Source organism: Rhea americana, unplaced genomic scaffold, assembly GCF_003343005.1.
Source record: "Rhea americana isolate MKP2758 unplaced genomic scaffold, rheAme1 scaffold_536, whole genome shotgun sequence".
Taxonomy (NCBI): Eukaryota; Metazoa; Chordata; class Aves; order Rheiformes; family Rheidae; genus Rhea; species Rhea americana.
Genome location: NW_028186686.1, coordinates 33671 through 52863, shown reverse-complemented (window position 1 = coordinate 52863; position 19193 = coordinate 33671). Strand labels below are relative to the sequence as shown.

The following is a 19193-nucleotide window of genomic DNA, read 5'->3' as shown; positions in this document are numbered from 1 at the left end:
ACAAAGCATTCTGTATCCGCGCAGCTCGTTACTGCCGAGGTTGAGGGGGACCAAAAAAAAAAAAAAAAAAAAAAAAGGCACCCTCCGCCTCGGTGTCGCCTAGCAACCGCCCCCCCACCCCGGCGGCGGAAGCGGCCCGCAGCCGCGCCGAGGGGCGGAGGGAGTACTTCCGGGGCGGCGGCGGCGGCGGCGGCAGCTGTGGCAGCCGTACGGGCAGCATGACGTCGCTCCGGGCCTTCACCTGCGACGACCTCTTCCGCTTCAATAACATGTGAGCGGCGGGCGCCTCCTGCCTCATTTCGCCCTCCCTTAGCTGCCCCGCCCGGGGCTGCGGAGCCCTGTGCTCGCTCTTCGGTGCCGGTGTGGGACGGGGTGCCCGTCAGGCGAATTTTTTTTTGGGGGGTGGCGTGGCGTGCCCCCCCCCCCCCCCCGGGCCGGGGCCGCCCGTCGTCGCTGAGTGTCGGTTTCTCTCCCCGCAGCAACCTGGACCCGCTCACGGAGACCGTATCCTCCCGCCTCGCGCCCGCCGGCAGCCGGAGCGGGGCGGCGCAGCGCCGTGCCGCTCTGCGGAGAGCGGCCCCGTTGCGGCCCGCGGCCCCTTCTAGTCGAGCCGTGTTCCTTAACCAGGCGCCCCTAGTACGGGATCCCCTTTTACCTGCAGTACTTGGCCCACTGGCCCGAGTATTTCATTGTCGCGGAAGCCCCCGGTGGAGAGCTGATGGGTTACAGTGAGTCTGACGGGATAACTGGCAAAAGATGGGGGGAGGAGAGGGTTATGCTCCCGTTTCCTCGCATTTTGATGTTTTGGGGGTTATAACTCACAAGCTRCTGCTTAATTCTCCAGATTTTTCTAAATGTTTAGTACTGAAGAGGAGCGTTGTATAGCGATATGTTGTCTCAGGAATATCTAAGCGTATTATATAGGTTTAATAGCTTTTGTTTTGATGTTCACGAGCAAAGGGTTGCGACTGTCGTCGCRCCCAGCCGAGCTTTATCCGTGTGAACGCGTGCGGATAAGCCTTCCTACGAGCAGGGAACTGAGTCACTGCACTCAGCTGTGATCCAGCACGCTTTTAGTGAACTGTGAGTAAAAATGCTGCGTTTGGTTTTTGTGTTGTCCATTAAGGGAAAGCTCTGGCTTTGGACTTCAATTATATTTGCTTATTTGCTATCAGATATTTGTGTTTCTTGGAACTCTTTCTAAATAGAGCTATTTGTCTGCTTATTCCTTCCTTAAAACAGTGAGGTTTATTGGTTTTGTTTTTCCACCTTTTGTAGTCATAAAGGTCTCTGCAGGAACCTGGGAATTAAAGTATTCAACAGATGGACGCTTAAAGCAGTTACTATACAGAGGCTTTTTCCAGACCTGCCCCTTCAGTTCCTTATTAGTAGCAGTGACTGTGAGCTGTTAAGAACACTGCATGGGATTGGAAGTGTGAATGAACACCAGTGAACTAACGCTCCTTTGGCACTATGCAGAAAGGGAGGGAACTACAAAGAACCCCTGCCAAAACAATACTTCCTTTTTTTTTTTTTTTTCCCCATAAACATACCATCTTTGCAGGGCCTCAGCTTTCCATTACCAAATTGGCAAAGCTTCCCAACCTGTGCTTTTCTTAGTGACTCGAAGACTCCAATAGTGGGCACAGTAATTAGTTTTGTGATGGTTAGTTTGAGGTTTCTGGTCCTCCTTCCTTTCATTGTTTCAATCAGATCCTGAGTTCTGCTCAGTTAAAGACTTGCAAAAGTTGATTATGATTTTTATTTGACAATTAGGCTTCAAAAATGAATTTTCAAAAATGATCTTTTTACACTCATCAAAAAAAGCTAGCGTAAAACTTGTGCAGAACGACATTTTTAGTGGAGCTGTATATGAGCTGTTTGCCTTTTCTACAGACAGTTGATTTTGATATTGCAATAAACTCTCAGCATGCAGTTGGCAGGATTAGCAATTTGGAGGTTAGGGGCTCTTTCCAACAGAACTCAACTTATCCAGGTAGGCAAGGACCTGGAAGGTCGTGCTTCCAACACTTTAATAGACTGGTATACAGAAACAACTGTGCATAGTCACTGAATAGTGTAATGATGGTGCAGGCATCACTATTTCAGTATTTACCACAATTACTGCAATTGTTGTTTATGCATTGCTTTGGTTCTTTTGTAAACATGTTTAGCTATGTGTGGTGCATTATCCCAAAAGTGCTCCTGCACTAAGTATTCTGTATGTTTGCAGTAATGGGTAAAGCAGAAGGCTCTGTGGCCAGAGAGGAGTGGCATGGACATGTTACTGCCCTCTCTGTTGCACCTGAATTTCGCCGTCTGGGTCTGGCTGCTAAATTGATGGAACTACTGGAAGAAATTTCAGAGAAGTGAGTAGTGTATTTGTTTTCAAAAATTATCTTTCTAAAGTAATCTTCCTACAGGCTCTTCTCCATGGTTTATATACTTGATTCATGTGGAAACAGACCCAGAGTTTTCCAGTAAACAGTGTTGTGATTCACTGAAACTAAAAAAACTGGTTAGAGAACGAAGAATTATGACTGCTGCTTGGCAGTTTAAAATCTCATGGTTTCTATACTGCTATCTTGCCAGGATAAGTAGCACTCTATAGAAGTTGCTTTTCTTGTTAGGAGAAGTTTCACAAAATGTCAACACCGTTTCCCAAAGTGCCCACGACATAATTGAATAAAGTCATGGACTTCGTGTGGCCCTATCAGGCAGAACACTGAGCAAGTTATGTGCTTGAGGCAACATCTTAAGCTTTGCTTTCCCTATCGCTTTGGGTTACTTGTACCTGCAGAAAATTTAGTGTCAAATAAACTGATAAATGTCCTCAACTCATGCTGGTAGGACAACCCCACTGTAGTTGATAAAACCCCAAAACAATGTTTTGAAGAATTTGCCTTGTGAAAAGTGCTATATCCAGTTGGGGAACTGAATTTCATTCTGATTTTTTTTTCTTCCCTGTGTGTATTTTAAATGAAGTAGTCCCTAAGTTAGTGCAGTCTAGAAACTTTTTCTCCCCCTCATTTCTTAAAATAGTGAGGCTTGTATGGTTGTTTAGTTTGTCTTGTTCTTTTTTGTAGTAATTTTATAATAATACTTGTGCCTGTGCCAGATCTGTTTCTTGGAAAAGGAATGAATCTGTTAAAACAGTACAAAAGATGTTTTGGTAGTGTACTGCATCATCGTACCTAATTCTGGTCTGATTACAGGCTAGGCTTATTATTTGGAAATATGTTCACAACTTCTTCCTTACTTTCTTTTATTTATTTTTACAAAGAAAGGGTGGATTTTTTGTGGATCTCTTTGTGAGAGTATCAAATCAAGTTGCAGTAAATATGTATAAGCAACTAGGCTACAGTGTGTACCGGACAGTACTAGAGTACTACTCTGCTAGCAACGGAGAGCCAGATGAAGATGCTTATGGTAAGTACTTGTTCTGCTTCAAGCTGAATGGGAAGGTTCTGATGTTGTGCATCTTTGAGTTTGTTCTTTTTTTATATGAAACTAAGTTCAGAGAGCTGTTGAAGAGTGGAATTTTGTTTGTGACTTCAGGTAGCTTTTCCTACTGAAGATTACTTCAGTTACAAAACTTACTTAATTGTGCAGCATACAGGTTCTGCACTACCAGTGGCAAAATAAACTATCAAAGATGAATAAAGTACAAAGATGTACTGTTCTGTAGGTAAGATTAAAATAAAAATGCAGTTACTTAGCCAGTTCTTCTTTCCCAAGAATGTTCCTTCCGAGTGGTTGTATTTGTGGAATATGTTGCTGGGATTTTTTGGGGGGAGGCTCCCTTTTTTTGGGGGGGAAAGGGGTGCTTTGATGACTGGGACTTAAAAACTTACTTCGCCCCTTTAGATGTCCTAATTACAAACTTAGAAGCATTTATGGTCAGCAGTGACAAAATCAAGTTCTCAGATTCAAATTCAGTTTCTCAAATTTCAGAGCTTTCCATTTCTGTTTAATTTCCCCTTTAAATTGAAGAAAGTGTATTACTGTTACTCTGTTAAAAAACTGACAGACTAGCTGCTTGCTATTTTTAGATTTTCTTTAGGTATCCTCCAAAAACACTTATGTGGCCACATTAGGCATCTTTTCTGTTCTTGCATTGGTCCTATGAAGTGCAGGGATTATGAGAGAGATACAATGGCAGATGCCTTAAATCCTTAAGAGTCGTTTTAGCTTGCCACTTCCCTTACGTTCTATTGACTTTTTTTTTTTTTTTTTTTGCAGTGTTTGAATTTATAATGTTGCTACTGGAATGTTCTTGATGAAAATAAGGTTATTGTAATAGCAATTTGACTTAATATGGCTTTAGGTAATGGCTATCTTGTTACAGTAACATTTATGTTTCTTTTGAAACAGATATGAGAAAAGCTCTTTCCAGAGATTCAGAGAAGAAATCAATTATACCTCTACCTCATCCTGTGAGACCAGAAGATATCGAATAGCTGTAAGCTGTGATTCTCAGGCAACATACTAAGAGTATCCTGGTTTTTTTCCCCCTCTCCTTTGAGCTTAAATGGATGAGAAATCTAAGGCTCAATGCTGCCCCCTTCCATGGAACTCCAAAAGTTATACTGAGTTTACTTATGCTGCTTTCCAATTTTATGTCCAGTAGCTCTTTAAATATTTACTGTAAACTATGGTGGTATAACATTTAAATAAAAACACAGACAGGAAGCAATTTTTATTACTGAGCCTGAGAGTCACAGATACGCAATTCTTATTCATCCTTCCTGTATGAAGTGTTTAAGCTTAAAACCTTTTTTTGGAAAAATATAGCTTGTGCAATACAAACTTTGTGAAATTAATTTCCATACATTTGTTTTTCAGGGGGTAGTTTCAGTATATCTAGCTTCTACTGTTGTCCTTCCTAAACAGTTTCTGGGATAAAAGCGTACTTCAGTAGGAAGTCGAACAGGTTGCAGTTGTCACTAGTACTTACTGTTTTCAACTGTCCTTGTGATCGATACAGCTTTTACAGATCACTGGAAAATATATCAGGAATCATTGAAGGCATCTTTCTCATTACAGAAAGTAGATCTGGCCACATTAATATCCTTAAATCAAGCAATCTGTGACAGTTGCCAGGAGCCTTAGAAGAGTTAAGTCTTGTGTTTGAAAACAAAGCTGCAATCCACTGCTGCTTACAGTTCTCAGAACACTGGTAATAGCGGCAGACTTCTGCATTTGCCTTGTGACCTTTCCTTTCAGTTGCTGGAAACTGAGACTGTTAAATGGAATCACTTCAGAATAACATTTTTTATTTGAGGGGGAAAAAAAGGTTGTAAATCAGTAATAGTAAAACTCTTCAAATACATTTATTCATCACCAATGAAAATACTGTACAATACCTCCAAAAAGGAGGGGAAGAAGGCAGTGCTTTAAGATGACTGGCTTTCATCAATGTCTTTGTCAGGATCCATCTCTGCAGCTTCACTCTCCTGTTGCTGTTTCTTCCACAGTTTAGCCATAGCAAGTAGTTTGAGATTGGGCTGATTGGCAGTATCTTCAGGGAAAATATAATCATAGTATTCCTCCCAGCCAGCATCAGACTAGGAAAAGAAACACATCAAAGAAAGTTTAAGCTAACATTAAAACATGCAACTACTAGAATTTGCTTCTAATGAGCATAACAGTAAGATGAAATTAAAAATCACTGTCTGTTAAACTACCCACCACAGCTAAATCCAATGAGCTAGAGAGGGGGGTGAGACAGTACTACTACTTTGGATGATGAGCAAAGGCAGTAGATCTGGTGAATTACAGTTTTCCAAGTAAAGCTGAGAAACAGATACTATCCATATAGTACTACTTCAGGCTATTTTGATTAAAGTCAAAATACTCACACCAAATGCTCGGGCTAGTTTTCCTTTAACTGCTATGGTAGACTTATCAATCTGCCACCTAGACATGCTGAAGAGCAAGCAATTCAGCAGCACCTGTTTCAGGGCAATGCTTTGCCTCAGCTACCACAATAAAATTTCTACAGTCACAGCACCCATCCCAGCTGAATCTGGTTTGTGTCTGAAATAACAGCATAGTTAGTTACTTGCATAACTTTTATTCTTACCCCATCTTCAGCCTGAAGTTTTCTTCTCTTCTTTATTTTTTCAGGCATAAGTTTATCTATCCTCTCTTTAGTGGTATCAGTTCCAAACTCCTGTTCAAAGTTTCTCCAGGATTCCAGAAGCATGACTCTCTCCTCTTTCTCCTCACAGTTGCGCATTGCCTTATTTGCCTCTTCATAAACTTGCCGGCATCGTGGCAAACTCTCCTCCTTCCCTGCAGAAAGCTCAAACTGTGCAAAACTGATCCATACCTGTAGTGAAAGCAAATAAAAACCAAGTTTGGGGGTTTTGTTCATTTTTAACAAATAGATAACCCTAACCTTCATGTAAGCCATTTGGACAAATTTATTGGCGCTGTTTTCGGTCATGATAAATCTGCTTGACTAAATTCAAACTAGAGCATCAAACTAGTTTGCAAGGAAAAATACTTGTTCCTCCCCCCCCACCAGTGTTTTTGTAACTAAAATTCCAAAGCTGCTCAGTAGGAAGCTGTCCTTCCTAACAGGAAGGATAGCTGCTGTTAAACATCACTGATTTTTTTTTTTTTTTAATGGCACAGGCTGTGGCATAGCACTGCAAATTTAGGTTCACAACTGATCTGAAAAAGCCACAAAAYGAAAGCATTCAAGGCTCTCCCCCCAGCATGGGCTGTAATCAAGACCAAATCTGTGTTCTGCATTCGTGTATGTACTTTAACATGCTGTGTCCGCTGAAGTAATCTGCGGTAAAGGCTTCTTGTTTTCTCATACTCTTCTTGCTCAATTTCAAAGTCAATATAGGATTTCCAAAGAACCTGTAAAAGAAGTCACTGTTTATGTTCATAGTATCTTCAAACAACCCTGTATCTAATACTGAGATTAAAACTTTTTTTTTTTAATTAAGGAGGAGCATGGGTAAACATTAACTTTTTATAAATACATTTCAGAGCTCTGTATTAATTGACTGTGCTACCTAGGATTAACGCCAAGTAGTATCAAAGCCTGTGCACATAATCCAGTCAGAAATTAGCCATTTAGAGATAGAAAAGTATTACTGTAAGCATGTTTTTCTCTCCATGTTTTATCATGGGTTTTATAGCCCTGAGTAACCTGTCAAGAAACATGCTAAATTAGATGAGAAACAGACTAAGCCACTATGATAAGCCTTTCTGTTCAAATGGATGGATTATTTGTGTTTTCATCAGCCACAGTGGGTAATAAACACCTTGAAATTCATCTGACCGCTTACCTCTGGCATGTCTAACCGGGGCTGGCCAATAGCCAACTCATATATTGCACGGGCTCTGTCGATATCACCAAGAATGGTCTCTAATTCAGCAAATTTAATCCATGATGTGCAGTTTTCTGGTGCAAACTCCAGGAATTTTTCATAAAGCTTTCGGCAACGATCAAATTCTCGCAGTTGTAATTCCAATTCAATATAACCTTTAAAGAGTTTGTTTTTTGGACATTTACCTATGGATGTCCCCTGTTTAAAACAAAACAAAAAGTCACCCTGTTTACTGCTCACTATTTGAACTAAAACTCAATTCTGAGCAGTTTCTCAGGCTGATCAGGACCAGTATGAAACATAATCAGTGTTTACAAAGCACACATGTGCATCCATAAACTATCAACAGAAGCTCTGAAAACAGAGAGTCTTTTAAACCTTTTCAGTATTTTTAAGTAGTATGGATTCCCCAAGAATTATCAGTTGAAACTCTGACTTATCAAATAAACATTTCATCTTGAGCCAAAAACTGAAGAAAACATACTGAGCAGTTCCTGAGTATCTTATCTTATAAATTGTATCAAGAGAAATTGACTCCTGGCCCACCACTACTATTTACCACTGCATAGGGAACTGTCCACACTCCCTGCCTGCTGACTTACAGTAACGGATATATAGATAGATAGATGTTTAAAAAGAATATTTTGGTGTCAAGCTGTGAGAAAGCAGTTTCTGACTGGAGCCTCTTCAAGAAGATGTGAGCAATTAATTCAAGATCTATAAACTTCCTTACTGTGATTCCCCCACACAACTTACTTACCTACACATTGCCTACTTCAGTACTTTATAAATAGAGGAAACCAGTATTTGGGATCACTGATTTGGTCACCCTTACAGGTCTCCCTGGCTCCACAAATGTTTCAAAATATGCTTGGTTCTCCCCCCATTACTATTTTCTTAAGTAGTGTAGGCTCCACTTGAACTCCTGTCATCCAAGTTGCAGTTCTTCTCAAACCCTAGGAAAGCAGAGAACCCACACGACATCTGCAGCCAGCGAAAATAAAGCAGAGCAACATGCTGTCCACATACTGATGAGCATTTCAGCACAAGGCACTGGACCTCCTCTTCTGCACAGTGACAGTGTGGGACCCACATGGTTCAAAGTCATTTCATTTGTCAAGAAAGGACCTGCTTGCAGAATCTAGGTCCAGTATAAAGATTATGGCTGTATCAAAATCTGGTTTCCAAAACAGGATGCGACACACTAAAAAAAGGTCTGTCAGAGAAACAAAACAACAGAAGGAAAAAAGGACTACCAAAAAGAGAAGCCTCAAAGAAATAGAGGAAACTAGATTTCCAGACAGATCAAAGCAGCCGTTCCAGAATTCACTAAGTTATTTACCCCTAAAAATGAAGGGTAGAGGCAGGGTTATGATCAGTGAATATGCTAATGTTTAGCAATGGTATCTTAAGTGAAGTCTGAACAGCAGCACGCTTCAGGACAGATGGTTGTGTTCTCCTGCAGGGAGGCATTAACAATCTCACAGTGGACTTAATCCCTCTGCTTCTTTTTTCTGGTCAAGGGCAGGAGTCCAGCTCACCAGACAAAGCTTTACTAGCACACTGGACCATGTTTGCTCCCTAATGTCAGCTACATTCATGTTTGCTCTGTCATTGCTGAGCCACAGATACAATGAAAACCCCACCAATTTTCTCTTTGGTATCAAACCACCTCAACTGTTACCATACTGGCTTTCTCTCAAAACGCTTCATGCTGTCACCCAGCTTATTTAAAATAATCTGAAAGTTTTACATTTTAAAAGGTTTTTCTGCCAAAACATATTCCCTTATTTTCTGACATGATAGCAAATTCAGTACTGGAGTTCAATTCACTCTGTTAAGTCTGTCCAAAGCCCCCATGATTGCTTCTCTTAGCAATACAATAACTGGGACTCAGAGACTACTCCACTGTGTAAATCTCAATTTCTCAGAGTCAAGTAACTATTGATTTTAGAGCGTTTGTTAAAAAGCTATTTTTAGCACAAGCATCATTTAAACAAATCAGCATCAGCTAAAAATTTACAAGTGCACTAAGCTGATTTGGGTACTGTTGCTATTCAGATGAGTGTTTTGCCAGCTGAGAAGAGAAAGCTACATTAATTTCAGTCAGCAGCTAATTCACCGTACTTCAAGCTATGCTTTTTTTAAAAAAAAAACATACATGACGGTAAATAGTGGTGTCTGCAAATTTCTAGGATGCTTTAAAGTGGATAAACCAGCAATTTATGAAGTACAATTTAAGATTTTTTAATGCCATTCCCTTGCTGTCATTAGTTAGTTAAGTAAAAGAAGAGGTTAATTCCATAATTGCCTTACCAAAGCTCTTCTGGCAAGTGGAAGATGTTTCTGTCGTATTTCAAATTGTGCATACAGTAGCCATATTTTGGCAAATGTAAACTGAAAGAAAAAAAAATGTGATGCCTGAGTTGGAAGATTAATAAATGATGCTGCATATGTTCTTTAAAGAACATCACATAGGCTATACAAAGAAATGTTACTGCTACTACAGTTTGTTGCACTTTACTGTAGTATTTTCCCGCTGAGAAGTTGAGAGTTCATAATGCAAAACAACCTTTCTAAGAAAGGAAAAATTTCTCCACCATGGATAAAAGTAAAAGTGACCAGCATTGAAAGTTTTCTCAAACAAAGAAAATGGTTAGTTTACCACTAAATCAATTAACAGTTAATCAACTCTTAATTATTACACATTGCCTAATCCACACATCTGATATTCAGATGAAATGATTAACATCACATTAGAAAAGGAAATACATATTGCCTAAGATTTCATGGCATTCCAAGGCAAAGTTGGTTAATTGTTTTGCCATGTGGAAAGATTAACTAAAGCTCATTGACAAAAAAAGAGAAAGTCTGTCTCAAAGAGATGTAACCCTAAAGATGTTCACCAATGCACCTTCCTCAGCACAAACCATGCAAGCAATTAGAAACAGTTGCTATTGAAGGCAGCAACCCCCTGCAAAGTGGAACAATAGATACTTTGCAGAGGCTGTGAGCTGGTAGACTGAGAACAGCTATGAAAAGTTCAACTTGAGAAGGAAAATAAGCAAGCAGGAGGAAAAAAAGAGGTAAGTTCTCCTGTGCTGCTTCATGATACCAAGCTAGCCTCTGACTACATGCTATTTCAACTTTCTAAAGTAACTCAGGTAACTTGAAAATACCCTTGCATCATGTCTGTGCTAGGCAACAGAACATCAGTGTGTGGCCTGCAGTTTCCTACTGATGATGATATTTACAGCCATCTAACACCTTAACTGAAGAAAAGGTTGTCAATTTTGGAAGAAGAAATCAATGGTACTGGAAGGAAGTCCACTTAAAATCTTGGATAAATACCTCCCTTGTTCCTGAGCAGGAGGTTCCTGAACGCGCCAATAGTCATTTGGAGGGGCGTACACACCTGAACCTTGTTCTCTTCACTGCAACTAACTGAGGATAATCCAAAGTGGCTTCAGGACTAGGAAGTGGTGGGGGCAGGGAAGGAAAGCTCAAGGATCTTGATCTTGGGGATTTTAATCCAAGACTTGATAGAAACTATTGGAGAAGCCATACCTTCTTGTGCGGAATGAGCTCGATACATGCCTGATACACTTGTCTGGTTCGTTCTGGATCCTATAAAAACAGGCAAGATTAAATACTTCATTCATTGCTAAGATTACATTGTATTTTGAGTTATGCAATAGTTGTCAAACTCCAGAACAGTGCTAGAATATGTTTAAGTCCAGATGTTTAGAATCTGGTGTATTTAGATACATACACACACACACACACACACACACGTTTATATATTGCTTATTTGTGTGCACAATTTGAAGATGGTAACTTCTAAGACTCCGTAAGAGATGTCTTTCCAAAACAAAATTTAGCATTAAGATTTAGACAACAAAACTAGGAGTGGCCCTCCTAAAAATTCTTTTAGGAAAAAAGAAAGTTTTCTGTTAACAGACTCTGAACAGCTATGCTACATTAAGATTATATGCAGCTGTAACATTAAATGATTGATAACCAACATAGGGAAGAAATGCCTACACAACCTCAGAATTCCTGGCTGCTTGACACAACAACTTCAAATTCTTTTGTTCAATACCAAACTGTTTCACAAGTTCAGACAATAGCCTGGAACAGGCAATTCAAATACAGCTAGAAGAACCTACTTCTGTTTTTACTGATCAGCATACGTCTGGACGACTTGATGTGAAAGTGTTACTATTTTCCCTTCCCCAAGCAAGGGAGGGGATGCTACACACAAATGAATAGGAAAAAAACTCTCTTAAAGAGCAATTCCTGTAGCTGATTACATAAAACAAGATACGAGAAGTTTAGTTCCCCATTTTCTTGTTAAAATGAAAATATCTGTAGCTACTTAAGTAAGTTATCTAGAAAGGAAAGAAAAATCCCTGAGGTCTTACTACTTGCCTTTGCCTCTAGCTCTTCATATAATGCATAATTGATCCAAAGATAGATGTATCTCTTCCAGTGTCTCTTCTCTTGAATTGGAGGAACATTGGCAATGGCTCTTTCATACACTTCTCGGACAGTGTCGGCATCTGCATCACTTTCAACTAACCTCAAATAGTCAAACCACGCATCATAATTATGTGGATTCGCCTTACAGAAGCATGGGAGCAAGGAAACAGGAGAGAAACTTCAGTAAATCTTAAATAAAAAAAATCCTGTTCCTTTACATACATCCTTTATTTACCAAAGATTCTTTGATTGAAGACAAAAAAAAAAAAAAAAAAAAAAAAAAGNGGAAGGGGAAATGATGAAAATCTGCAATTTTCAGCAATTCAACAAATAGTAGGTAGGTATGGCACACTTCCTCACAAAAATAAGGTATTTATAGATAGACAAGGACTCCTGTAAAAGTTACTACATAACAAAAGTGAAATAAGTTACCAGCTAAACTGCACATCTCCCTAARATGACTGCAAAGAATATTGAGTTCTCACTGCAATGAAAAATTTTGGAGCCACCGTCTACTTAGACTGCAGAAAGAAAAAAGCAGTGAACACAAGTTAGGTCCCATTCTCGGCCCTACAGCTTGAGTTCTACCTTTGAAAAAGAATGGAGGGGGGTAGGGATTCTTTGGCTTGAGCATCGAGGGCAATGTAAAATTAATTAACCTTTGTATCACGAGGTGCTTCAGTAGCTTAAGCAGCACCTGTGTGTGTGATGAGCCCAGAGGATGTTTATAATACATACCTTCACTTCCTCTTCATACTGGAATCTCCTCTTGCTGACAATAATGTCTTCAATTCCCCTTCTGTCTCCAAACTTCTTCTCAAAGATGGTGTAATTCTTAAAAAGATTCTGGGCCTCCTGTTTTGGAATTCTATCCAGGGCATATTTGTAGATCACCCTTACTCTTTCAAACTGAAAATATTAAATATCACTTGAATTAGATTTACAAAACATCTTTCCTCCCCCAAAATCTGTGCTTTAATTTCTCAGTGAACTTTTGGCAATATTTAATGTAAATAAGTGTTTTAGGACATGACTAATGGATCTCCCTAGGAGTAACTTTCCAAAAGTTGAAAAAAAAAAATGATTCCGTAACAGTTATCACCATCTTGCTTACTCACTTACAGGTCTGGGATGCTTAAAATAGTTTTAAGAGGCTGTGGTATGGGGTTTTTCCTTCCCCTTTACGGAATGTTTTCAATTGCTTAATGTCCTAGGTACTTTTAGGATGGCATCTGGGAAAAAATGGCTAATTCATTTTTTTTTTTTTTTTTTAAATCATGTAGACAATCGACCTTAAACTTAAAAATCTGAGGATCTGTATTAGATCCTATGGCACTACTCTTTTATCTGAGATATTTGGTGCCTATCTTTCTTAAAACATATTTCCTCAATGTCACCAAATGACAAATAAAAAAGTAGGCAAAAAATTGTCTCCTGAACTCAGGCTACAATAACAGGACCTCATGACGTGCTGAAGAAACACAAGTATTGAAATAATGTTAAATGCCCTTGAGCCTGATATTCAAGAAGGAATCTTGTGGGAGAGGTTAGTATTAATCTTCTGCATAATTAAGAAGGTCTTACTTCTTTCTGGTTCTCCTCAAATTTTGCAAAAGCCACATACAAATGCTCATCCATATGCTCTTCTCCGAAGAACTCCACTGCCCTCTCATAAACTTTCCTTGCGTGAGCAAAGTAACTGTGCTTCTCTTCAAAGCGGGCATACTTGATCCAGTTTTTAACATCAGGATGAACAATAACAAGTATGTTATGTTAAAGAAATAGAAACAGTTGAATTGGTCATTTCAAATCCCATTCTTCCCAGTAACTACAGGGTCACAGACTATGAAACACCACCCAAGGATGATATATGCAAGTGATACACCTAAGAAGAAAAGACAACTCTTCTGAGTAGGCAAAGGCTTCATGTTCAGTCCTGAGAACTTAAGGAGAAGGAGGAGAAAAAGAAAAAAGTGTAAGAGGAGGAAGGGAAAAAAAAATCAGGCAAGAGTCATGAAGAAGTACAAAGAGAAATCTGAAACAACACGATGACTGCAAAGAAGCTGGAAACATGAATAATGTTAAATAAACGAAAGGAAGAATCCAAGCCTAGACCTGGGTAGGAATCACAATGCACTAGAAAGGATATATCTCTCATAAATGGTACGCGCCCTGTCCACCTCCTTGTATCTCAGCTCAAAGTTAATATAGGAATGCCAAGCTTGCTCCTCTGGTTGCCACTCCATCCAGCGTTCAAACACCTGACGTGCTCCAGCAACATTCCCCAACATCTCTTCCATGTAAGTATACTTATACCTTAGAAAACAAGATCAAATCTTTACAATCACTTAGTAAATACTTAGAAGTACAATGATTTTCTGAGTGTTCAGTAAGAGCATTCCTGAGATTTCTCCACCTATTCACCACCTGCACTCCAGAAGTGCCTATAGATACTATAGGGATTGGCAGCATGCAAACACACAAACATCCTCTCACTACTGTTAACAACTGGAAAAGTACAAAAGCTTTCCAAAACTTAAACCCTTCCATTTGAGGATTAACCTGAAGAACTGCAGAAACAGAGAACACAGTGCACTTCTGCATTATGCCTATAGTAAAATGACACATAAGAGCAAAAGCAATGGTCTACTCTCTGAAAACGTACCAGAACTGGTTGACCCTGGGGAGGGTAGTAATGGCTCGATCCCAAATGTTTCGGGCATGATTAACCTGGCGGTTCTTCATTTCCATTTCTGCGTATTTCAGCCAGAGAGTGACATTTCTGTAGTCCACATCTAAAGCACGCTCGTAAATGGAACGAGCTCTGGAAAGTAAAGAGACATCATTGAAGTATGTTGAGAACATAATGTGCCCCCAAGACTTTGATAGCATTTGTCAGCATGTATCTAAAAAGGTTTAAAAAGAGATGCCTACAGCTATAGCATAATTACCTTTGTATTTCTTTTAGGCTTTCCTCCCATTGTGCATACTTTATCCAGTTACTGATAACAGTTCTGTTTTTTCTTATGTTATCTTCAAAAGTCTAAGGAGAAAATTATTTCCGTAAGTAGGAAATTCTTCTGTATAGAATGACCTCATTATAAACAGCTTACAGAATATTATTATAACTGGACTACATTCCAAATGTTACATCTATGCAGATGCTGAAACAAATCATATTCAGTATTTGCTAAAAACGGCATAAGAGAGCCACTAGAAGCACAGATCATCATATAGATAAGGACTAAACTCAAGTTCCTGCAACCTAATACATAAAATACTGAGAGGAAAATAACAGCACTCAAATCTTTTCCTTTTTCACCTTCAATCTCCTGGTTAGCTATTTCAATAGCAACATTAACTAGACATACAGAATCCAATCATTGCAGACTACACTATGTATACATACTTGGATATATATACTTGGATGTGTCAGCAAGAGTTTGTTCACTTAGATCTGTTTGTATCATCGCATTCTCTTGTGTTTTTTTTTTTTTAATAGCAAGATGCATTATGATTATTCTCTTGATTTAATATTCTACTGCTAAAAGTGTTAGACAAATTTCACAGCTCATGAAATGTAATGGTGAGGGCCTGTTCAGTGTGTTGTGGACTACTGTCAGGATCACTGCTATTGGTATTTAACATGTGGCTAAACATGGTTTAACATACACAGTTAACATACAGTGTTTTGTTACTGCTCTTCAAACGAGGGATGAGAAAAATGTAACATCAAAACCAGTGTTTGCAGTGCTGTGGTGTTGATCATCTAACTGTAGTTGCCCTCTATGTACCCAAGTGAAATAACATCACCACCAGCCGGCACTGTAAAGCCCTGAATCTTCACTAAGAGTCCTAAACAAATGAGCAAATGGACACCCACTAAAGTATGAGTACACAAGTGCCATCTGCTTGTGCTTGAACAGTTACCAGCTCTGAATATACGCATACATGCTACAGCAAATGATGTTCCTAATTTATCTCTAGATCCTGGTTCTATCGTTAGACATTGGCTGTATCTAAAAAATAACTGAGTTAGTCTAGTTGAAAACATTTAAAGTTTGCTGTTAGTGATATACTTGGCCTTTACTTTCTTTTGATCCAGAACAGGAATTGCCAAAGGAGAAAGCAGATCAAAACAGCAAACAAACGTGCACAAGCAAAGGAGTTTTCTGTTTTAAATAAAGAAGAAAAGTTTATACCTAAAGTCTCACAAGCAAAATGGATAAGTTTGAAGGCAATCATTAAAACATAATCATGGTTAATGTAGAATGCTATATTCTAAAGTCTGTGAAAAACTGTAAAACTTTCTAAAGTAAAGTACTACCAAACTTTATGTTAAACAGCATGTTTATAACTTAGAACTTCTGCACGAAATAAGTTTTTCTATTGAAAAAAGAAAACATTTCCTATTGAAAATGTTTAGAGTTTTTTTAATAATTGCTATTACTTGAAAAATGCACTAGTAATGTAAAACACATCTTGTTTAAATTAAGATCGATTACGATTTCAATGCTTTAGATGAGCAGCAATGTTGGGGGGGGGGGGGCTTTACCTTCCTTTTCCGAAGTTTATAGTCATTTAGCTCCTCTACATCTGTGATCTTCTGCTGAGGAGGTGGTGGAAGAAGTTCAAGCTCTCGCTCTTTTGCCTCCCTTAAAAGCTGTTCTGCTGTGATCTGAACTTCAGCGGGTGCTTTATTTTTCACCTGTAAAGAAAAGAATTACAGCAAGGATTTAAAATTTTCCGTGTTCCTACCCCTGCTCGGCCAGGTCAGGCCAGGCCAGGCCGGGCGGCTGCAGGGCGTCGCCGAGGCCGAGGCCGAGGCCTGGCCCCGGCCCCGGCCCCGGCCCCCTCCTCCCCCTGGAGCCGGGTGCCCCGTCGAACCTTCGCCACTTTCGGGATCCGCTGCTTCCCAGCCGCCGTAGACGCCATCTTGCTGCCTCTCCGCTCCGGCCGCGGCCCCCGTCACCCCTGACCTCACGCAGCGTCGTTACCGCGGCAACGGCGGCGTGGCGTCTTAACGGCTGCTCCGCGCGAGAGAGACGGAAAGGAGAGGGAAGCCCTCGCCGGCGGCGGGGACAGCAGGCGCGCCTTTCTTGCTCCGCCGCGCCCCCAGCTTCCCCGCTGCGCCTCGAGCACCACGGTACGGGACGCCATCGCGTCGCAGCTGGGGGAAGGTGAGCGCCCGGCGTGCGGGCGGCAGGCGCGGCCCCGCCCGCCCCGAGCCCCGAACTACACTTCCCAGCGCCCCTTGCGCGGCCCGGCTCCCAGCATGCTCCGGGCGGCGCGGCGCGGCGCGGCGCCCCCTGGGGGCCCGCGGGCGGCAAGGAGGTGCGGGGCCGCAGCCGGCCGCGAGGGCCGGGGTTGCCTTCAGCCTGATTTTATTCTGCCGCTAGAGTCGGCTTCTGTCTCTGGGTTTGTGTAAATCCCTTCAGCGTCTACATCGGCAGCTCGGCTCCGAACTGAAGGGCTGTTGCCAAATGCCCAAGATTAAAAGGGAATGACGGCATGACATAAAAAAAATACATATATTTATTGCATAGCAGAGCCTATGCTGATGATGTACAGCCCAAGACATGTCAGTATTGGTAACAAATGCTTAAAAAACACTTGTATCCCACCCTAGGTCTCCGTGCTGCTTTCACTCACTCACTTATTAATCAAGAGTGCTTAGCCTAGCTCTTAGACCTAGCAGCCTTCTATCATGGCATTTCAGCTTTAAAATTGGAGTCTGGTTTTGTTCCTCTGGGCTTTTCAGGGATGAGGACGGTCGACAGCACTCACTCGTGTTGCCAGGGCAAGCCATTATTTCTTTCTTGGCCTGATTTCTGTCTGGTTTGTGTGTGCCATCTGCCATGGGTCCGATCAATCAGAAGGAGGTGTCCCGTGGAAGTCTTCTGAGGGATGCGCTTTCGGCATGTTTGGTGTGCTTTGAGTCACCAACAGAAAGAATAGTTATCACTTGGGAATCTCTTTGGGCTTAAAAAGAGAACATTTTAATTAATTAATGAGCTAGAGGGGAAGTTATTCCAAGAACTGGTTCAGAAAAGGAACAGTTCTTTATCTGCTTGTCTTGCCAATTTTCTCAGCTATTGTATGCTGTTCTCCTAATACAGCTACAGGATTTATGGTAGGAACAGTACATTTTGTTTTTATAAAAACAGTACATTTTAAATGTATGAATGTTGTTTTCTGTCTGTCTGTTTGGGGGGAGGTGGATTGGTACTTTTCAATACATGAAGCTGAACAACTAAATAGAGAAATGTGGCAAACTGCACTTTCCTCAGCTGAAGTAATCTTAATGCTGAAGTTAAATTTGCTATCAACATTTTAAAATCCCTGTTTGTTTTGATTTATGGAAATGAAATTAATGAAAATTAACCAATTATTTTAGTAGTCTCGCAGTTTAAGGTTGCTTAGTTAAATGCATAAGTGAATTGTGGGGACATTTTGTCTGCTCACTTTAGGAACCACCCTTCATTTAGCCTTAGTATAATTTCTTCCACTCCACAGGAAAGAATGTACATGTCTTACAACTTAAGACACTAGAGAAATTGCCTACATAAGTCATTGTCTTTTTTTTTTGATAGGTGTTATTGTCATAATCTATATTAAGTAAGTACATTCAAGCCTAGCTGGATGAATGAGACAGTTGAGAGGCAGTGGCCGTAACTATTTCTGTATAGACGTTAAAAATGGTGGACATACATGATACTTCTGTATGTAGAGAAAGATCTCGCACTCAGCTGACAGCAGGAAGACAGAGATTTCTGCTGTAGTCATTAGGGGGGAGATTCATGAGGTTCATCTTTCTTCTCAGTAGCAGAACAGTAGTATGTTCCCAGGTATGCAAACCAAAATTGGATTCTTTCTGCATAACAATTCTGTCCACTAAGCCCGTGCATTAAGACCTGCTGAAGATATTTTGGTGCCAGGTTGGAGCCAGGGGCCTTTTGCAAACATAAATTTGCATGACTGAGACTGTTGGTATTACATACAATAATCTCTTGACTGTGTGTGAAAGATGTAGCTGTACACATGACTTTGTATATAAAAGATGTTAAATTCAGGATTTCCTTCATTATCTCATTTTAGTTGGGATCTGTGGAGCATAATTCAGGTATTGCCATCATATCTGGGTTTGGAGCCACTGTTGGAAATGGCTGTTGTATTGGGTCAATTGGTAAAAGAGTTCTAGTCTAGATGTATTGGCTATATAGACTTTTTCTTTTTTTGAATTAACAATGTGGTCTTTTACACACGTGTATTTAAGAAATTGCAGTAAATGACTGTGTTGGTTCCGTTTCTATATTTTTACCTGCCTAATTTTTATTTGTTACAACAGGATATAGTCCG

At 40.3% G+C, this 19193-nt stretch overlaps 2 protein-coding genes across 3 annotated transcripts; one reads left to right on the top strand and one right to left on the bottom strand.

Moving 5' to 3' along the window:
- The first annotated feature begins 165 nt into the window (after positions 1-165).
- Positions 166-7297, top strand: NAA20 (N-alpha-acetyltransferase 20, NatB catalytic subunit). Of its 2 annotated transcripts, XM_085318452.1 has the most exons (7): positions 166-271; positions 480-504; positions 638-728; positions 2234-2369; positions 3284-3429; positions 4375-4462; positions 6130-7297. In XM_085318452.1, exons 1-6 carry the CDS (start codon positions 219-221, stop codon positions 4458-4460), a joined length of 537 nt encoding a protein of 178 aa, XP_085174578.1. In that variant the 5' UTR covers positions 166-218; the 3' UTR covers positions 4461-4462; positions 6130-7297. The 2 variants fall into 2 exon arrangements, with proteins under 2 accessions (XP_085174578.1, XP_085174577.1); XM_085318451.1 differs by lacking the exon at positions 6130-7297 and having other exon boundaries at positions 4375-4823.
- On the bottom strand, positions 5309-17029 carry CRNKL1 (crooked neck pre-mRNA splicing factor 1). Its single transcript, XM_085318450.1, has 14 exons — positions 16722-17029; positions 16390-16542; positions 14786-14877; positions 14500-14658; positions 13984-14150; positions 13419-13597; positions 12573-12743; positions 11784-11975; positions 10920-10979; positions 9669-9749; positions 7311-7550; positions 6775-6876; positions 6086-6334; positions 5309-5567 (listed from the first exon to the last, which is right to left on the bottom strand). The coding sequence occupies exons 1-14, from the start codon at positions 16767-16769 to the stop codon at positions 5397-5399; spliced, it is 2064 nt and encodes a 687-aa protein (XP_085174576.1). The 5' UTR covers positions 16770-17029; the 3' UTR covers positions 5309-5396.
- Between the last annotated feature and the right edge of the window lie 2164 nt (positions 17030-19193).